The sequence below is a fragment of the Bubalus kerabau genome, chromosome 4, assembly GCF_029407905.1.
Source record: "Bubalus kerabau isolate K-KA32 ecotype Philippines breed swamp buffalo chromosome 4, PCC_UOA_SB_1v2, whole genome shotgun sequence".
Lineage (NCBI taxonomy): Eukaryota > Metazoa > Chordata > Mammalia > Artiodactyla > Bovidae > Bubalus > Bubalus kerabau.
In genome coordinates this window covers 54,796,264-54,817,863 of record NC_073627.1, presented here as the reverse complement: position 1 = coordinate 54,817,863, position 21,600 = coordinate 54,796,264, and the positions used below count along the sequence as shown (strand labels likewise).

Here is a 21,600-nt window from a genome sequence, read left to right as displayed (position 1 = left end):
TTATAAATTATTTTCTGGGGAATTCCCTGGCAGTTCAGTGGTCAGGGCTCTGCCCTTTCACTGCTAAGAAAGCTAACATTCAGTCCCTGGTTTGGAAGCTAAGATTCCACAAGCTACAGGGTGAGGCCAAAAAAAAAAAAGAAATTCACGTTGGTAACTGTTTAATTTCAGCTGTTGAATGACAGCTTGAGTTGAATGACAGTGCTTGGGGTTTTTTTTTGTTTTTTTGACAATGCTTGTTTTATCCTACCCTCTCAAACTCTGTCATTCATTGACTTTCCTTTATTCAGTATAATCTCCCTTTTGCGATATCAAGGAAACTCACCAGAGTATATTCAAGAACTTGCTCTCTAAACTTGGAGAAGAATCATCAGTGTAACAGTTACTACTTAGCAGAAGGTCCAGATCTTTGTAATTTGGCCAGTTTCAATAAAATCTGTACTGTGGAGAGGAAAATAGACTTATTTCTATTCTTCCATTATAGATTAGATATGTAGCTGCTCTGATTTGAGCAGAGAGGTCCTTGGATGCCCTTGGTATTAGGGACTCCTTGCAAATACCCTAGAACAAAAACATGTAATTATATAGTATTTTCCTTCTTTTGATTTAATGATCACTCCTAGTTATTGAATTCATTTTCCAAAAGTAGTAGCATATTTCCTCAATTTTTTTGTGTAGTTCGCAATGTAATAGATACAGGCACAATAATTTAGAAAAAGTTTTATTGACATATAGTTGATTTGTAATGTGTTAATTTCTGCTGTACTGCAGTGATTCACTTACACATATTCTTCTCATATTCTTTTCCATTATGATTTATCAAAGCATATTGAATATAGTTCCCTGTGCTATACAGTAAGCCCTTGTTGTTTATCTGTCTTACGTATAATGTTGATAGTTTGCATCTGCCAGTCTCAGACTTCCAGACCACCCCTCCCTCATCCTGTTCCCCCTTGGCAACCACTAGTCTGTTCCCTACAGACACATTTTTAAGATCAATCTGATTATGACATTTTTTTCCATCACTTCATTAGAAGTCTGGACAGCAAAACAAATCAAATCTTGATCTGTAGCTTATTTGCTTGCTGGTTTCCATGTAGAAAATACTCCTATCATAGCTGATTTCAAGTATGTCATTGGACATGGAGTAGAGAAGAAACCATGCACATCATTATGTAGTGTTTCCACTATAAAGGTAAAATAGATATCTGTAAGTAACCTTAAGAGCATAGATAATAGTAAAATGTAGTAGGGGTGAGTTTTCAGTATTTATTATCCCTATTTTAATATAATTCATTTACTCATAAATTTGTATAGTTTAATTGGTACAGATGACTATATTTGATGATGGATTTGTAAAACTCCTAAAAATTTAGCTCTTGGCTCAAGAGCTGTAGCATTTGGCCTCAGCAGTATTCCTTTCTGTCATTTCCTATCTCTCCTCCTCACTACTTTTCTGACCCTTTAAACATACCAAACCTGTTTGTGTCTTAGGGCCTTTGACTTTCCATTTCGTAATATATGTGAGTTGTCTTTCTCTCCTAGAGGTTCTTATCCAGGAGTCAGTTCTTTTTTTTTTTTAATAATTAATTAATCAATTAATTTTTTTAAACAACTTAGTCTTTTATTTGCCCAAGGCCAGCTGTTACAGGCACTGAGGCACCAAGACTTCCAGAAGGGATGGGGGTGGGGGGTGCCATCCTGCCTTCTAGGTGCTGCCTGCCCCATCCTGCTTCCTGCAGGAGATGGGAGAGATAAAGTGTACCCTTGCACCATCAAGTATCTCCTCAATTTAGTGTGTTGGTCGCTCAGTCATGTCTGACTCTGCAACCCCTTGGACTATAGCCCATCAGGCTTCTCTGTCCAAGGGATTCTCCAGGCAAGAGTACCGGAGTGGGTTGCCATTTCCTTCTCCACCAGGAGTCAGTTCTATTGCCTGCCTTCTTATTGATGTCTCCTCACATCTAGTCTAAGTTTCTCTCTACTCACCACCTACTTATTTGTCATTTCACCTGGTTTGAGTTTCTTTATAGCCCCTATCATTATCATAAAGTATCTTATTCACAACTTCTGAGTTGGTGAACCTGTGGAAGTGCTAGGAGAATGGCTCTGGGAGAGATCGTGGAAGCTCTGTGTCCCTTCCCCATACCTTCTCTATGCATCTGTTCCATCTAACTATTCCTGAATTATGTCCTTCATATTTTTTCTAATTGACACGTAGTTGATTTACAATGTTGTGTTAGTTTCTGGGTTAGAGCAAAGTGATTCAGTTATACATATATATACATACTCTCTCTGATATTCTTTTACCATTATGGTTTATTTAGTTCAGTTCAGTCGCTCAGTCATGTACAACTCTTTGCAACCACTTGAACTGTACAGCATGCCAGGCCTCCCTGTCCATCACCAACTCCAGCAGTTTACCCAAACTTATGTCCATTGAGTTGGTGATGCCATCCAACCATTTCATCCTCTGTCGTCCTCTTCTCCTCCTGCCCTCAGTCTTTCTCAACATCAAGGTCTTTTCAAATGAATCAGCTCTTCGCATCAGGTGGCCAAAGTATTGGAGTTTCAGCTTCAACATCAGTCCTTTCAATGAACACTCAGGACTAATCTCCTTTAGGATGGACTGGTTGGATCTCCTTGCAGTCCAAGGGACTCTCAAGAGTCTTCTCCAGCACCACAGTTCAAAAGCATCAATTCTTCGGCACTCAGCTTTCTTTATAGTTCAACTCTCACATCCATACATGACTACTGGAAAAACCATAGCCTTGACTAGACGGACCTTTGTTGGCAAAGTAATGTCTCTGCTTTTGAATATGCTGTCTAAGTTGGTCATAACTTTTCTTCCAAGGAGTAAGCGTCTTTCAATTTCATGGCTGCAGTCACCATCTGCAGTGATTTTGGAGCCCCAAAAATAAAGTCAGCCACTGTTTCCACTGTTTCCCCATCTATTTGCCATGAAGTGGTGGGACTGGATGCCATGATCTTAGTTTTCTGAATGTTGAGCTTTAAGCCTACTTTTTCACTCTCCTCTTTTACTTTCATCAAGAGGCTCTTTAGTTTTTCACTTTCTGCCATAAGGGTGATGTCATCTGCATATGTGAGGTTATTGATATTTCTCCCAGAAATCTTGATTCCAGCTTGTGCTTCTTCCAGCCCAGTGTTTCTCATGATGTACTCTGCAATATAAGTTAAATAAGCAGGGTGACAATATACAGCCTTGACATACTCCTTTTCCTATCTGGAACCAGTCTGTTGTTCCATGTCCAGTTTTAACTGTTGCCTTCTGACGTGCATACAGGTTTCTCAAGAGGCAGGTCAGGTGGTCTGGTATTCCCATCTCTTTCAGAATTTTCCACAGTTTATTGTTTATGGTTTATTACAGGATAGTAAATATAATTCCCTGTTCTATACAGTAGGACCTTGTTTAAATATTTTTATATATAGTAGTTTGTATCTGCTAGTCCCATACTCTTGATTTATCCCTCCACTACTTTCCCCCTTAGTAACCTTGTTTTTTTCTATGTCTGTGAGTCTGTTTCTATTTTGTAAGTAAGTTGATTTGTGTCATATTTTAGACTATACATATAAGTGGTATCATATGATATTTGTCTTTTTCTGACTTACTTCACTTAGTATGATAATCTCTAGTTCCATCCGTATTGTTGCACATGGCATTATTTCATTTTTTTATGGCTGAGTAGTATTCCATTGAATGTATATGTTTATACATTATACATGTATATATATATATGTATGTGTGTGTATACACACACATACATATATATGTGTGTGTATATATATATATGTGTATCTATATATACATGTATATATATATGTATACAAGATATATATATGTATACAAGATCCTTGATCTTTTGGAGCTTATGTTCTAGTGGAGTAAGGGACAATTTATATGCAAACAAATATATGAATAATTTCTTTTTTTAAACTCAATAGATTACAAAAGATATAACTCAGCGCCATATGATCCAGCAATCCCACTCCTGGGCATGTATCTGGAGAAAACTGTAATTCAAAAGACACATGCGTCCCAGTGTTCACAGCAGCACTATCATAGTAGCCAGGACAAGAAAGCAACATAAATGTCCATCAACAGATGAGTGGATAAATAACTTGTTGGACATTTATGTTGCTTTCTTGTCCTGGCTATTATGATAGTGCTGCGGTGAACACTGGGGTACATGTGTCTTTTGAATTACAGTTTTCTCCAGCTACATGCCCAGGAGTGGGATTGCTGGATCATATGGTGCTGAGTTATATCTTTTGTAATCTATTGAGTTTAAAAAAAGAAATTATTCATGTATTTGTTTGCATATAAATTGTCCCTTACTCCACTAGAACATAAGCTCCAAAAGATCAAGGATCTTGTCTCTTGTTCCCCAGTGCATGGAACAGTAACTAGCATATAGTAGGTGTCAAATATTTGTTGAATGAAGTAATGAATGAAAGATATAAAAACAGCTTACTTAGTGCTTCACAAAAGCTTCTCCTTTTGTCTAGTCCTTATAAAAATATATAATTTTGTCATATTTTGTTTACAATTGGATTAGTTTCCAGATTCTGTTTGTTCTTGGATCTTAGGTTATATATTATTCTAACTTCACCATAGGAGCCATTATTTAGATCCTATTAGAAATGAAACTATCATGAAAATGTTTATTTATCATCTGTAAGTAAACTTTGTTGATTAGAATTCACAACAGACTTGCCCCTTGCTAAATTCTGTAATGATTAGTTGCCCTATAGTGTATTTTAAATTAAAGAAAAATATACCAAAAATTAAGCGTTTGAAAAAACCTTTATAATTTAATATTTGAGAGGGTGTTTTTTTGCTTTGTTTTTTAACATAAAAAGAATCCTGATTATAAAATTGACATTTAATTGAAAAATTGATTTTACTAAGATTTTAAAAGTTTTTTATTGGTCCACCTCTGTGAAGACTGGGTATAGTGGCAAATTATGAGAAAATTGTAATTGCTTTTTTTATTGAATTTTTTTTTAAGATGATAAATTATAAAACTAGAGTTTATGCTAACTTCTGGTGACTAGTGCAGAAAGCACTGAATAGCTTTCTACCTGACCAAAATAAAGTCTTTGGAGAGTAGGAAATAGAATGCTGGATTTTAAAATTTTGTTTCTTTTTTTTCTGTAATGGACTCTGCTTTGTGGTTGCCATTTATTATTTTATTTTAAGTACCAAACCTAATATCATTATCTCTTTTGTAATTAGGTTCGATTAGTGATAGTGGATGGTATCGCTTTTCCTTTTCGTCATGACCTAGATGACCTGTCCCTTCGTACTCGATTATTAAATGGCCTAGCCCAGCAGATGATCAGCCTGGCAAACAACCACAGATTAGCTGTAAGTATTATTAGTAAAGGGAGTTTTGTTATAAAGTCACGATTATATAAAATGTTCAAATGGTAGGGAATTCCCTGGTGGTTCAGTGTTTAGGATTCTACTCTTCTGGTGCAGGGGGTACAGGTTTGATTCCTGGTCAAGTAACTAAGATCTTGCATGTTGTGCAATATGACAGAAAAACTCAGAAATTAAATGTTAAAGTCTAGAAATAGCAAAATATAAAATTTGTCTGAAAGCAAATAATATGGACATACAGTTCTTTTTTTTTTAATATTTATTTATTTTTTTGGCTGTCTTTGTTGCTGCACATGGGCTTTTTCTAGTTGCAGCAAGCAGGGGTACTTTTCATTGTAGTGTAAGGGCTCGTCATTGTGGTGGCTTCTCTTGTTGCAGAGCACAGGCTCTAAGTGCGTGGGCTTCAGTACTTGTGGTTTGCAGGCTCTAGAGTGCTGGCTCAGTAGTTTTGGCTTACTTACCATATAGCATGTGGAATCTTCCCAAACCAGGGGTTGAATGCGTGTCCCCTGCATTGGCAGGTGGATTCTTAATCACCGGACCACCAGGAAAGCCCCATTGTACACTTGTGAATGTAGTTTTGTTTCAGTTTGGTTTCTGTAAGACAAATTAAATCTAGTCGGAGTGTTGTGTATCAGTTTTCCTGGAAAGTAAAAAGCATAATTAAAATGCTGAATTATAAAAATGGATTTTGATAAAGAAATGCCACCTTTGATAATTACATTGTTTTCTTTGTAATATACCTGATGTTCTCAGGTAAGCTCTTCCAACATTGCCATTTTTCTTTTATTCTTGAGCCTTTGATTAATACATACTGTAGAATCACACACTCAGATGGGTAGAAAAATTGTGTAAACAGCCTACTCTTCCAGATATGTAATGTGAGGAGAGAGGTAAAGATGAGCTCAGAAGTAAAGAGATAAAAAAGGAGTGAGGTAAAAACTTTTTTTAACTGCCTGTTTGCACTTCCCTCTCTGCAGCTTCATCCCACCTCTCACACACACACACACACATACACACACACACACACACGTCTAGGAGGGAGAAGGGAGGTCAAACTACTTACCTTGATTTTCTTCTCTGTACCTCAATTAGAATCCTAAGCACAAAGTTGTAAATAACTCCTCAATAAAATCACTTCAAAACGTACATTTTTTCTTTTGAGTTTTTAATTTTTTTTTTTTTGCATATCCTCAAAACATGGTGTCCTGTCTTGAATTATTTCTTGTCATTAATTTGTAATTTCTCGCATGTTCAGTCGTGTCCAACTCTTTGTGACCCCATAAACTAGCCCACCAGGCAGGCTCCTCTTTCCAAAGGATTTTTTTTTTAGGCAAGAATACTGAAGAGGGTTGCCATTTCCACCTCCAGGGGATCTTCCCAACCCAGGGATCAAACCTTTCTCCTACACTGGCAGGCGGGTTCTTCACCCCTTGAGCTACCTGGAAGCCCGATTTGTAATTTAGCATTGTGTTAGTATCAGTGATGGAGAAGGCAATGGCAGCCCACTCCAGTACTCTTGCCTGGAAAGTCCCATGGACAGAGGAGCCTGGTAGGCTGCGGTCCATAGGGTCGCCAGGAGTCAGACGCGACTGAGCGACTTCACTTTCACTTTTCACTTTAATGCATTGGAGAAGGAAATGGCAACCCACTCCAGTGTTCTTGCCTGGAGAATCCCAGGGACGGGGGAGCCTGGTGGGCTGCCGTCTATGGGGTCACACAGGGTCGGACACGACTGAAGCAACTTAGCAGCAGCAGCAGCAGCAGTGAAGAGTCCCCAGTAGGGGGCACTCAAGGATAATGGGTTGTATAGTTCCTTAGGTTTTTGCTTTTGTTTTTTAACAGAGCTCCATCTTTTCTGATTAAAAAAGTAATCTAGGGAGTTCCTGGTGGCTTAGTGGTTAGAGTTCCAGGCTTTCATTGCCATGGCTCAGGTTCAGTCCTTGGTCAGGTTACTGAGGTGCTGCCAGCTGTGAAGTGCAGCTCTCCCTGCCACCACTGCAAAAAAAGAGTAGTCTAAACAACATGAAATGTCACCCGTTGTTTATAGCCAACAACTTAATATATGCTTCTTTGTCCATGTGTGCAATTACTTCTGAAAATAGTAAGCCAAAAGGAATATCTCTATTTTTAAACCTTTTGTTATGTATTAGCAAATTGCTCCCAGAAAGTGTATTCCAAAGTATGTTCTGTACATCAATGAATGGGAATTCTTTTTTTTGTTGTTTATAGTTCAGTGGGGAAAAGATAAAATTTATTTTGCTGATTTGGATAGTATAAAGAATTCCCATATAATATTTCCCAAGATTTGCTTTTTCATTCTTATTCTCTCTCCCCACTCTCTTTCTGTACATACATACAGACACAGATACACATACACACACACACACAGTTTATGTGTATATTTTTCTGAACTGCTTAAAAACTGTTTAAAATATATGCACACATCATATCTTTTTGTCTAATAATACTTCAGTATATATTTACTAAGAATGAGAATAGTCTCATATGGTATCCAGAGTAGTTATCAAATTTAGGACATTTAATATTATATTGCACTTTAATATTTAATCCATATTTAGTTCTGTCAATTATCCCAATGATGTCCTTCATAACAATTTTTTCCCCAGTTCATTTTGCCAGCTGGAATCACATATTGCTTTTAACTTGTCATATCTCTTTAGTTGCCTTTCTTTACTTTTGTGCTATTGCTATGTTTTAAGAATACAGCCAGTATTTTTAGGGAATATCTCTGCAGTTTGGGTTTCTGTGATGTTTCCTCCTGATTAGATTCCAATTATACCTTTTTTTGTGTGTGGCTAAAATATAAGATAGACTTTTTTTCTTGAGGTATAGTTCACCTTTTAGAGATACATTTATTTTTTAGCAGAAAAAATTTTAACAGCCCTATTATAGTTAATAAACCATAAAATTCACCATTTTAAAGTGTAGCTCGGTGCATTTTGGTGTATTCAGAACTGTGCAACCATCACAGCTATCTAATTTTAGAACATTTCCACCACCCCAAAAAGAACTTTCATACCCGTTCAAACCATCATTCCCCATTGCACCCTCCCTATAGCCACTAACAACCACTAGTCTGCTGTCTCTATGGGTTTGTCGTCTTTGGATATTTTATATAAATTCATACAATACGTGGTCTTTTATGTCTGGCTTCTTTCACTTAGCATAATATTCTCAAGGTTCATCCATGTTGTAGCATGTATCAGTATGCTTTTTATGACTGAATAATTTTGCATTTTATTGGTATACCGCATTTTGTTTATCTATTCATTTAAGGACATTTGGACAGCAGAAGTATTCTTAAAGCACTGAAGTTCATAATTTCAAAGTGATTATTACTTCACTACTTTAAGATGCATTTTTTTTTTTTTTTTTTTTTGGCACCATCCGTCACAGTTTGCAGGAAAGTCTAGAATCCTGACCACTAGTCCACCAGGGAGGTCCCAGGACTCATTCTTTAAGAGCTTGGAGTAATTATGCAATAACTTTCATTTATATCATGGTAAACCCAACATTTTTGCAGAAAGAGTATTAATTATTTTATAAATATTTTCTAGTGATGCAAATTCTGATTTTGGGATGTTGAACAACTGGTAAGCTAGTACGTCTATTTACATTTGCCTCAAGGTGTGTAGTGAATAATGTGTAAGATGTGTAATAGTCTGTAAAGCAATGTTGTCTGATAGAACTTGCTGTAAAGATGAAAATGCTCAGTCTGATATAATAGTTGCATGGTTGTTGAGCACTTCAAATGTGGCTAATGCTGTGGAAGAACTGAATTTCTAGTTTTAATTAATTTAGTTTTTAAAAGCTATATGGCTAATGGCTGCAGAATTGAATAGTGCACCTTTAATCAAAAGGTGTTGGTGTAAGTAAATATCCCACTTGTTAAAGATTAAACACTTGGTAGTATGTAAAGAGTATTATTCAACGTGTTGTAGATGCCAGTTAGACATATTTCAGTTAATTACCAATTTAAGTTCCTACTTAGCTTGTTCTAAAATACCTGGAGTAAGGTAACACACGGGAAGACCACTGTGGCATTCAGAGGAGAGAGTAGAGGAAGGTGCTGTCACCCAGTTTGTGCCTGCCTGAAATCTAGATCACAGATTTCTCCTTTGTAGATGAAAATTTTAGGGTGTTGATCACTACGGTGGGAACAGCCAAATAGCCTTTTCTTCCTCAGTTTTCTTAAAGAATTGGTGGCTTTTTTAGATCTTTTCTCATTGCTTTTTTAGAAGTTCTTTACCAGTTTCAGCTTGTAGTAGTATCTGTCTTATTTCTGGAGAGAAGATCTATATTGGAACAGTATTTAAAATAACCGTTTCTGGAGAATTTTCGATGAGAAGGTGCCAGATAATCTGACTTTTACTGTGTTCAGTTAGCCTTAAACACTTTTTGTCTCTGCTTTCAAATTGCTATCCTGTGGGACTTCCCTGGTGGTCCGTTGGTTAAGAATTGAGATTCCACTGCGGGGGGCACAGATCTGATTCCTGGTTGAGGAACTAAGATCCCTATATGCTACGTGGTACAGCCAAAAACTAAATACACCAAAAAAATAAAATCGCTACCTTTTTAAATACATTATCTTTTCTGTAGGCCACTATATGTAAAAGAATTAGCAATATCGTTAGCCTTGAGGCCATCTATGAGTAAGACAATACCTGTATCTCTATTATCTGAGCAGTCTAGTATAGTTATAATTTGGGGTCATTTGATCTGTTACTGGATTTTATTCTTTCCTAGTTCTTTTAATTATACTGTGCTCTCTATATGATTTTAGGTCTCTCCTCATTCTTTGCCTCAGTTTCTTTTTTTTTCCTGTAAAATCATAAATGATAATATTGTCTTTCCCCTAACAGTATAAACACTGAGTTAATTTTATTAAGGATTTTATTTTTTAATTTGGGCACACCATGCAGCATGTGGGATCTCAGTTCCCCCACCAAGGATCAAACCCGTGGCCAAACTGCATTGAAAGCATGAAGTCTTAACTACTGGACTGCCAGAGATTTATTAAGGATTTTATATTCCTTTAAATAAATATATTCTACAGAGCAATAGTGATAAAGAATACAGATTCCCTTGTTTCCAGTGCTCCTAGTTATTAAGTTTTTACACATGATGTCTTTAGACCTTGTAATTTTGGGGGGAGACTCACCTAATATTCTCACATTTTGCTTTTGTAGGTAATTTTAACCAATCAGATGACAACAAAGTTTGATAGAAATCAGGCCTTGCTGGTTCCTGCACTGGGTAGGCAATTAATACAACATTTGTAGTTAAATTCATTTTTTTCTCTCTCTTTGGTGTGATGCTTATTGAGTATTATAAGTTCCAAGAAAGCAGAGAAGACTCTCTCTTATTTGCTGATAAATCTTAGCGTGGAACACAGTGCCCTGAGATACTGACTCATCCTTTCAATTGTTTAACATTTATTGAGCATCTACTCTCTGGCAACTCTTGTGTCAGGTCCATAGTGTATAAATATTCATAAGATGATTCTTGTTCTCAGAAATCACATATTCTTAAGCAGGAGAAGGGGTGAATCCATTTAAATACAAATCACACTATAACAAATAAGGTTATAACTCTGTTTCTAACCTTCAGTTCAGTTCAGTCGCTCAGTCGTGTCTGACTCTGCGACCCCATGAATCACAGCACGCCAGGCCTCCCTGTCCATTACCAACTCCCGGAGTTCACTCAAACTCAAGTCCATTGAGTCGGTGATGCCATCCAGCCGTTTCATCCTCTGTCGTCTCCTTTTCCTCCTGCCCCCAATCCCTCCCAGCATCAGAGTGTTTTCCAATGAGTCAGCTCTTCGCATGAGGTGGCCAAAGTACTGGAGTTTCAGCTTCAGCATCATTCCTTCCAAACAACATCCAGGGCTGATCTCCTTTAGGATGGACTGGTTGGATCTCTTTGCAGTCCAAGGGACTCGCAACAGTCTTCTCCAACACCACAGTTCAAAAGCATCAATTCTTCGGCCCTCAGCTTTCTTCCCAGTCCAACTCACATCCATACGTGACTACTGGAAAAACCATAGCCTTGACTAGATGGACCTTTGTTGGCAAAGTAATGTCTCTGCTTTTCAATATGCTATCTAGGTTGGTCATAACTTCTCCTCCAAGGAGTAAGCGTCTTTTAATTTCATGGCTGCAGTCACCATCTGCAGTGGTTTTGGAGCCCAAAAAAATAAAGTCTGACACTGTTTCCACTGTTTCCCCAATTATTTCCCATGAAGTGATGGGACCAGATGCCATGATCTTCATTTTCTGAATGTTGAGCTTTAAGCCAACTTTTTCACTCTCCTCTTTCACTTTCATCAAGAGGCTTTTGAGTTCCTTTTCACTTTCTGCCATAAGGGTGATGTCATCTGCATATCTGAGGTTAGTGATATTTCTCCCGTCAATCTTGATACCAGCTTGTGCTTCTTCCAGCCCAGCATTTCTCATGATGTACTCTGAATATAAGTTAAATAAGCAGGGTGACAATATACAGCCTTGACGTACTCCTTTTCCTATTTGGAACCAGTCTGTTGTTCCATGTCCAGTTCTAACTGTTGCTTCCTGACCTGCATATAAGTCTCAAGAGGCAGGTCAGGTGGTCTGGTATTCCCATCTCTTGAAGAATTTTCCACAGTTTATTGTGATCCATACAGTCAAAGGCTTTGGCGTAGTCAATAAAGCAGAAATAGATGTTTTTCTGGGACTCTCTTGCTTTTTCGATGATCCAGCGGATGTTGGCAATTTGATCTCTGGTTCCTTTGCCTTTTCTAAAACCAGCTTGCACATCTGGAAGTTCACGGTTCACGTATTGCTGAAGCCTGGCTTAGAAAATTTTGAGCATTACTTGACTAGCGTGTGAGATGAGTGCAGTTGTGCAGTAGTTTGAGCATTCTTTGGCATTGCCTTTCTTTGGGATTGGAATGAAAACTGACCTTTTCCAGTCCTGTGGCCACTGCTGAGTTTTCCAAATTTTTACTCATGGTTTTATTAGGACAGTGCTTCAAGATTTGTTTCTACTAAAATCTTTAAGAATATTCTGTCAGAGGTTTTGCTTTTCTCCTGGTGGTCGAAATATGTCAGTAAGCCTGTTGATAAGGAAGATTGACAAATAGATTGACTCAATAAAGTTTTCTGAAAGCAAGAAGAGGGTAGTGATAATGCTCTCCAGTATTTCCACAGATAGGTAAAAATCTATTAATTTCAGGATGTTAGCCAAAACCTGAATTTTTGAAACCAAATATACTTTCATTATTTTAAATTGAGTAAAGAAAAATTGTTTTTGGTCAGAGGCGTTCTCAGAGACTTACAATCTAGTCAGTTATCCTGTTCTTTTTCCCTCAGGGGAAAGCTGGGGACATGCTGCTACAATACGGCTTATCTTTCACTGGGACCAAAAGCAAAGGTTAGTATAGAAACAGGTTAGTAATTCTAAATATTGGGTAAATTACACTGAACATTTATCAGTTCCTTAGAGCTAGATGAGCTCTACAGTGCCCCGTGAACTAAAGCTTCTGTTGCCTTCTCCCAAAGCAGGCATAAAAACATGTTGTTATACTGCACAGTTAGCTATATAGGAAGTTCTTTGGAATATTTAAACGATGGGGTGCACCTGAAATGAGTAGGTGGCCAAAGAATGCCACCTTCTAAAGCTCTTTGAAATCAAGTACCATTTATTAACCGTGCAGAGGGAGGTGAGTACTCTGTGTTCCTGGAACGGATTGAAAGAAGAGTAAAATCAGGACAAAAGGAAAACTTCTGAGGTTAGCTTTAGGACTTTAATTTATGTGGAAAATAGGATGGTTTTTCTTAGTTTCTTAATATATTTCTTGTATGAAATTGTGTCTATTTTTGTTTTGTTTTATATTTCCCTACCCTACTTTTGTTATCCAGTTACTTACTTGCCTTTCACAAGTATTGTTCTTGAAAATAAAACTATGGCAGCATGAAACCTTTGTGTTTGTTTTTAAAGCTACTAAGCCAGTGAACAAACCACTTTTCATTTTCTTCAAAATAGGCAATTGAAAGCTATGGAGCCTAGAAATGTCAGATTTATGCTAGACTTTCTGCTTTGAAATTAATTGGTATAACCAAGAAAACCTGGTTTGGGAATGCTCCAATAAAATGGGGAAATTGAGACAGCATGTGGATAAAGAAGATTGCTTTAACACATACTGGGTTTGGTCAGGTATACTATTTCTTTATCTGCATTTCTTCATTCTTGTACCAAGTGAAAAAAATCAAGCCTGACCAAGTTAGGTCTTACTGACCCTGAGCTCATAGCAGAACTGATTACATTTCTGTACATCTTTTGTAACTAGTTCATGCAGTTTGTGTTGCTTTTAAAGATGGCATTTCCAAAGACTTCAGGTAACTCCGCCTCCCCCAATAATGCATAGTGTTTTACCATTGACTCCTATCCCCCCAACTCTATAAATAAGTCATTGTATACTGGATTCACAAAAGCAGTTCTTTTCTCAGCGACAAACCCTATTGTAAAGATTTGGCAACAGTTCTCCAGATGAGAGTCTTTTGAACGTATTGTTTATATTTTTCCAGATTGAGGTTTTCTGTAAAGTACATCTCACTATTTAAATGTTTTTAGAAATTCCTCCTGAGCAAGTGTACTATAGTGGTCTTCTTCTACTATTCTAGTATTAAATACTCAATAACAGAATACATCTAAGAAGTGAGAAAAATAGGAGTAAAGAAAGATACTTCTTTCATCTTTTTCTTTGTTTCTTTCATCTATTTATGCACTCATCAGAAGAAGTTTCCCTTTGTCAAATCCTAGAAGCATTGGTTGGAAAATCATGCTTACTTTCTTCAGAGTTAACCATTTTATGACTTCAGCCTCTTACTAATCCTTCCCAAGAAATTACTGGTGTAGAATGCTGACATTGAATAGATAGATTTAGGGGAAATCTACTGCTCTATGAATGTTTTTCCTATGTCTCATATTATTTTAATGAGTGCTTGCTTGTGCTAGGTATTTAACTGTGCACCTTATATACAACATTGCATATAATCCATTCAATATCTCTTTTTAACCAAATTTAACTATAGTTGATATATAATATTATATGTTACAGGTATACAATATAATGATTCAAAATTTTTAAAGGTTATGCTCCATTTAAAGTTATTATAAAATATTGGCTATATTTGTTGTATTGTACAGGATATCCTTGTAGCTTATTTTATACATAATAGTTTGTACCTCTTAATCCCCTATTCCTATACTGCTGTTCTCCCCCTCCCCACTGGTAACCACTCATTTGTTCTCTATGTCTGTGAGTCCTTCAGTAACTCTCTGAAGGCTCTATACCTATTATCATTAACAGTGAAAAGATCAAAGCCCAGGAAGATTAAAACATAGTAAATAGCAGCTACCATTTTTTGAATATTAACTGTTCTTTATTGTGCTAAGTACTCTGTGTGTGTGTATACATAAAATTTCATTTTATTTTACAAATAACTCTATGACATAGATATAGTATCCACATCTTATAGATGGCTTTATAAGAGTCCATTCCTTTTCTCCTATAATTGCTGTTTCTTGAAAGTAATTATATTACTGCATTGATTGCTAGTGAATCTGAAGGTATATCTTATCCTCCTTTTTAGGTAAAAACCTTTTTTTCCAAACTGCTTTTTTCCCTAGGCTGTGGATATATGATAGTATGCATACTTTTTTATAATTAGAAGTAGTTGACTTCATTTAATAAAATCAACATTGTTTTATTCTTCATTGTTTGAAATTAGATATCTTTAAGTTATTAAAGTTGCATGAAATTTTGTATGCTTTTTAAAATATAGTGTGTCTTGAAAGGATCGAAATAGAAATTCATGCTGGGGGAAAATAGTTTATAAAAATGAACACTTCTAGTCTGAGCAGAAAAATGAAAACCTTGACTAGCCAGATTTATACTGAGATTGAACTTCAGTGTCCCATCTTCATGCCCCAGTCCCTGTTCTTCACCAGGATTTTTACCCTTTGACTAGTAAGAGAATAACATTTCAACAGTTATTAAAAGAAATACTTTTGTCTCTGTCCTGTATATTGTGTGGGTTTTCCTCCAATTTGCATATTCATGATAATATGAGGCCAAGATTGTTCAGAATTATACCGTGCTTTGCCAAGAAGATCTGGTGGTGGAGTGGAGTAATACATCAACACCCCCACACACTGTTTCATATGTGTCTCAGCTTTAGAGCACAAACTGTGCTTCTGTCTTGTTTCTTCCTGACCTAAACTATGCAGTTCAGCCATATGTTAAGCTTCATCTCAGCTGGGGCCACGAGCCAAGTGATTCTTCAGTTTAGTTTGTTGTTTCAAAAGATATCTTGAGATGCAGACATGAAATAAATTTTGTTTTTACCTAGAAATTCGAGGAAGATTTTTCCACCTGAATACGTAATGTCCCTTTGACTTTAGGATTCTTAATAAACTTGTAAATGCTTCTTAAAAGCTTATTTCCTTTTTAATAATTTTCTCAGGAAAATCGGATATACTGGGTACCTTTTTGGACATATGGTGATATGAGGTGATTTAGATACTCATTTTTCAGAAGATTAGCTAATTTTTGTTTTATTGGATCAAAATGTGTGATTTTTTAATTTTAAGGAGGTGCCTCTATTTTTCCTGTTTCATTTTGCATTAAAGATAGACAGTCAACCCTAAAGCATCATAAAAGTTGATGATTTCACTCCCTAACACAACTAACAGAACATAACTCCTTAACATAACATTCTTTCAGGATGGGGAGCACATGTACACCCGTGGCGGATTCATGTTGATATATGGCAAAACCAATACAATATTGTAAATTAATTAACCTCCAATTAAAATAAATAAATTTAAAAAAACATAACATTCTTATGTTACATATTACTTTGCAGTTATTTTATTTATGCATACAGTTGCAATTACAAAGATGACATTTTGAATTCTTGTTTTCATCCTGAAAGAACAAACCTAAAAACTATTGAGTGGATGATGGTCTTTGATTGCTTCTTTTTTGAATTATGCCTGAGGAGCAGGGCAGTTTCAAAACAGAGAATAACAGATCATAAACAAAAATGGCCTTCGTAAATTATCTTTGAAAACAAATCAACATTATATTATATGTAAACAAATAATCTTTTAAGAGAGTCTGATTTTTCTCTTAACTTAGCATCTTCATTGTGTACAGTTACATCAGTTTTTAAAAATTGTGTTAAAGTATTATAACATAAAATTTACCATTTTAACTGTGTAAGTGTATAATTCAGTGGCATGAAGTACATTCATATTATTGTACAACTATCCCACCATCCATCTCCAGAACTTTTTCATCTTTCCATACTGAAACTCCATGCCTATTAAATAGTAACTACCTATTCTCCCCCCACACCAGCCTCTGGCAACCACCGTGCTACCTTCTGTCTCTGTGAATCTGACTAGTCTAGGCACTCATTAATAGAAGCGGAAGCATACAATATTGTTCCTGTTGTGACTGGCTTTATTTGACTTGGTGTAATGTCTTCAAGGTTCATTGCAGCTAATGTTAGAATTTCTTTCCTTTTTAAGACTAATATTCCATGGTATGTAGGGACCACATTTTGTTTATCCAGTCATCTGTCAAACACTTGAGCTGTAGCTTCTACCTTTAGCTTTTGTGAAAAAGTTATATCAGTTCTAAAGTAATTTTTAAAAGACACTTTAAAAGTTTTTTCTTGTAAAGTTGACCCATGAACAGGAATTTGAATTGCGTGGGTCCACTTATAGATGTATTTTTTTCAATAAGTATAGTTTCTGTATTTTCATTTTGGTAGTGGTGGTTTAGTCACTAAGTTGTGTCTCACTCTTGTGACCCCATGGACTGTAGCCTGCCAGGCTCCTCGGTCCATGGGATTCTCCAGGCAGAAATACTGGAGTGGGTTGCCATGGATCTTCCTGACCCAGGATCGAACCTGGGTCTCCTGCTTGGCAGGCCAATTCTTTAGCAACTGAGCTATGAGGGAAGCCAGTGAGATCACAATAAGTGGAATTAAAAGAACTGGAGTTGAGTCCTAAGTCTCTCTCACCTTCCTGCTCTTGGATAAATCAATCAATTCCTTTGTTTTTGAAGCAGAGTATTTGGATTTTGGGGGTTTCCCAGGTGGCACTAGTGGTAAAGAATCTGTCTGCCAAAGCAGGAAACATAAAAGACTCCGGTTTGATCCTTGGGTTGGGAAGATCCTCTAGAGGTGGGCATGGCAACCTACTCTAGTATTCTTCCCTGGAGAATCCCATGGACAGAGGAGCCTGGCAGGCTATGGTCCATAGGGTCGCGAAGAGTTGGACACCACTGAAGCAACTTAGCATGCGTGCACATTCAGGTTTTTGATTGCAGGATTGGTATGCCTAACCTTGCATTGTTCAAGGGTCAGCTATATTTGTTGCTATTATGGTATTTGAGCATAGTTAATAAGAATTTAGAATTTTGTTTCTCAACCACTTTGAGCTTTCAGTTTTAGAGTACACAATAAAATTGTACCTAATCAGACCTTGTCCTGTTTTAACAATGATTTTTCTGAACATACTCATTTTGAAAGAATGTGTTTTCCTAGATTGATTGTATTAGTATAATGAGTATGTGTTAATGCTTCTCATACGTAAAAAATACACAATTACTGTAGAAAGTTTGAAAGATATAGATAATCAAACAAAAAAGTAACCTTCACCTTGTAATAGCAACTTAACTTTGTGGTTGTAGTCTTTAGTAATTTTTCTGTATAAAATATGTATGCAAGCTTACTCATAAATGTGGGATCATACAGTATAACTTATACTTTGTATATTATTAATATTTTCCCATCTCATTAAATATTTTCTTCTACCTTATTTTATGTGTAAATAATATCTTGTCATTCATAAAATGATTTATTTTAGTCATTGTCTTTTTAGGTTGTTTTAAAATTTCAGTTATGCAAACAATTCTGTTGTTATTATATGTAATAGTTATTATATATATTATATATATAGTTATTGTTTTAAGGAAGTGTTTTTTATATTTCTTTGTGTGTTCTTAGACAACAAAATAATAGAATTATAATGAAAAACTATAAATTTAAATTATGAATTCAGTCATCTGAACTAATTAAGACATGTGTTTGTGTATATTTATTTTTCTCTAAGCAGGTTGGCGACATTGTACAAATCACCAAGCCAGAAGGAATCTACAGTACCATTTCAGATCACAGTCAGTATTACTTGATTAGAGTGGGATTTTGGTGTTAGTGGGCAGTAATTATTTGAAGAAAGCATTTACAAATTGCTTCTGTTAACTTCTGTAGGCAGTGAACATATTTGAGGACAGATTTTGATGTTTAGAACATTATCCCCAAAATAGTAGTATATATAAAGAATACTCTGGTCACAATTGAACTGAAATTTATTCTTAAGAACAGAGGAAATGCTTATTTGTAGGGTAGTGTGTTCCATGTCCTGGGTAATGTCAGGATATTAAAGATATTTTTCAGCCATGCCTTGTGGCATGTGGGATACTTCCTTTCATTTCTTCCAGTAAAGCTACCATAAAGTTTGTTAGGATTGACCTTTAGAGATTATTTTTATAATGCACTATTATTTCTGCATATGTGTATGTATAAGTAAATACATAAGAGACTCTAGATAAAAATTGTATAGTCCTGGCTTGGACACCTGTCTTTGAGGTTTATCCTCTTCACTCAACAGTGGTTGATAACTTCTATCCCAAGAATAAAGTAGCTCTCTTATTACTTTAAAGTATTTGGAAGACCAGTTGTTATTTTAGATGTTCTTAAAGCATACTTGTGTACTTTTTCATCCTGCAGCCCCAGGGATTTAGAGATGCTGTTGTTGCTACTGCATATTCATTGCAAACAGAAGGTTCATTGAATTCCCGGAAGCGATCACGGGACTCAGAGGAAGAACAGGAATCCAAAGACTAGTCTCAAAGTATACATGTGTATTGATGCTTTGAAAGATGCAATGTTTACAAGTAGTAGACTCTTACTTTAGAGTATAAACACGCTATGGTGTGAATGAATTAGGTCTATATATTAAGTGAATGGTGAATGAACAAATCAGGTCTATACTAAGTGAAACTACTTAACAAATATGATTCTCTGAAAGAATTCTTCTAAATTAAGCATTGTTCTATAGTTATATGTGACCCTGTTTTCATTGTTAATAACATTGAGTAGAGGTATTACAGGTATTGTGTTTTGCAAATGTGGAAAGCTGATCTCATGTGGCTAATCTGAATTTATTATTCAGACTGTTTTTTTCCCTTGTTTCTTTGCCAGTTGCCTAGACATTTCTAGGAAGAAAAGATTTTTTTCACACTACCGTTGTGCTCTTCTCTTTAAATGTAGCTTTGATAACTCTTAAAAATGACCTATTTCTATAAAGAAAAGCCAGCACCATGAGTCAGCATATTATTACATTCAGTTGATGGGTAGGATACAAATTTTAGATGACCACTCTGATTTTAGTGACCTCAATCCTAAAATTGAAGTCATTGGTTCATTTTTTAATGTTATTTTATAATGTTAAAGGAAAGACTTAGAAGTTGTTATCCCATCTAGAACATTGACTGGAACCTACATCTTCCAGTATATTCAGGTTGATAAGCTCACAGTCATTTATTTCTGTATTTTTGAAACATGATGTGATCCAGTTCTAGGTGTATTGACATTTTCCTTTGAATAATCTTAACACTGCTTGAATAAATTAAAAATCTGAATTCTTGAGTGGTTTCAAAATCTAAAAATGTTTTGGTACCTGGTTTGTCTTAGTACTTCTTAATTCATTTACAAGATTTACTTTGACTCCTAGAGAAGAAAATTATTTAAGTGATTGAATATTATATAATGTGACAACCATATTTTCCAGATTTTAGTGACAGTTGGTATTTCCTGTCCCAGACTGAACACTAAATTCATAAAATTTTAAACATGTAATTATTCTGTAATTGATTATACACAATCTTAACTATAGTTTGCAAAGACTTTTTAAAAAGCAAAAGAAGGCTCTGCTAGCCATTATACCAGGACATAAATCAGGGCTATCCCAGGAAAATCAGGTTTATGGGCATCCTAATTATCTAAGACTAATTTCAATTGATTACTTTAGGATAACCAAGTGTAGCTATCTTATTTTGGAGTACTTTAAGGCATATATTTTTATTATAATTAATGCAGTCATTGTAAAAATTTACTTGTCATTTTATATTCTGTCTATTCAAATCATAACATTAGGAGAGTAAGGGGGTTGTTAAGTGATAATTATCAGTGTTACCAGGCATCGGATACTATAAGAGCTCATTTTATAAAGCATTATGACACTGTACTTTAAAAGAACTGTAGGACTCTGAATATAGACAAAGCCAAGTGTATTTCTTTTGTTTGCAACTTTTTAAATAAAATTTACATATCATAGCTTTTCAAAATTGTTGCTGTTGCTGAAAAGATATTTATTTTTCTAGTTATAAACTCAGTCTGCCTGGGCTGTAATAACAAAATACCACTGAATTACACAACAGAATTTTCTCATGGTTTTTCAGTGTCCTAGCATGGTCTGGTTCTGGTGAGGGCTGTCTCCCTTGCTTGCAGACAGCTCCTTCTTACAGTGTGCTCACAAAGATTTTCCTAGGTGGATGTGTGTGGAGAAAGATCATTCTCTCTTCCTTGTCTTATATTGCCACCATTCGTATGAGAAATCCACTCTTATAACCTCATTTAACATTAATTACCTCCTGAAAGTCCTGTCCCCAAATAGATTAGAGGTAGGGCTTCAGCATATGAATTTTGAGAGAACACAATCAGTCCATAGCATTCTACCCCTGGTCCCCCCAAATTCATATCTTTCTCACACAGAATATGTACATGTCATCCCAACAGCCCCAACTCATTCCAGCATCAACTGTAAAGTACATAGTCTCCTTAAAATATCCTCTTGGGGCTTCCCTGGTGGTCCAGTGGTTAAGAACATGCCTTCCAGTGCAGTATATGTGGGTTCAGTCCCTGGTTGGGGAACTAAGATACCACATGCCATGGGGCAAGTAAGCCCATGTGTCGCAACTAAGACCCAACATGGCTAAATAAATAAATATTTTAAAAGATATCATCTAAATTAGACACATGTGGGATTCCAAGTAC

General features: G+C 36.0%; 1 protein-coding gene across 5 annotated transcripts in view; it reads left to right on the top strand.

The window, feature by feature from the left end:
- RAD51C (RAD51 paralog C) overlaps positions 1 to 20,891 on the top strand; it is a 31,268-nt gene extending 10,377 nt beyond the window's left edge. For 2 of the 5 annotated variants that reach the window (XM_055577493.1, XM_055577495.1), the window contains exons 5-9: positions 5,258 to 5,389; positions 10,618 to 10,684; positions 12,778 to 12,838; positions 18,596 to 18,659; positions 19,273 to 20,891. In XM_055577493.1, coding sequence (XP_055433468.1) covers positions 5,258 to 5,389; positions 10,618 to 10,684; positions 12,778 to 12,838; positions 18,596 to 18,659; positions 19,273 to 19,389 — 441 coding nt within the window. In that variant the 3' untranslated portion in view covers positions 19,390 to 20,891. The remainder of the gene's footprint in view (positions 1 to 5,257; positions 5,390 to 10,617; positions 10,685 to 12,777; positions 12,839 to 18,595; positions 18,660 to 19,272) is intronic. The other 3 variants (XM_055577494.1, XM_055577496.1, XM_055577497.1) reach the window with 2 other exon arrangements.
- The last annotated feature ends 709 nt before the right edge of the window (positions 20,892 to 21,600 follow it).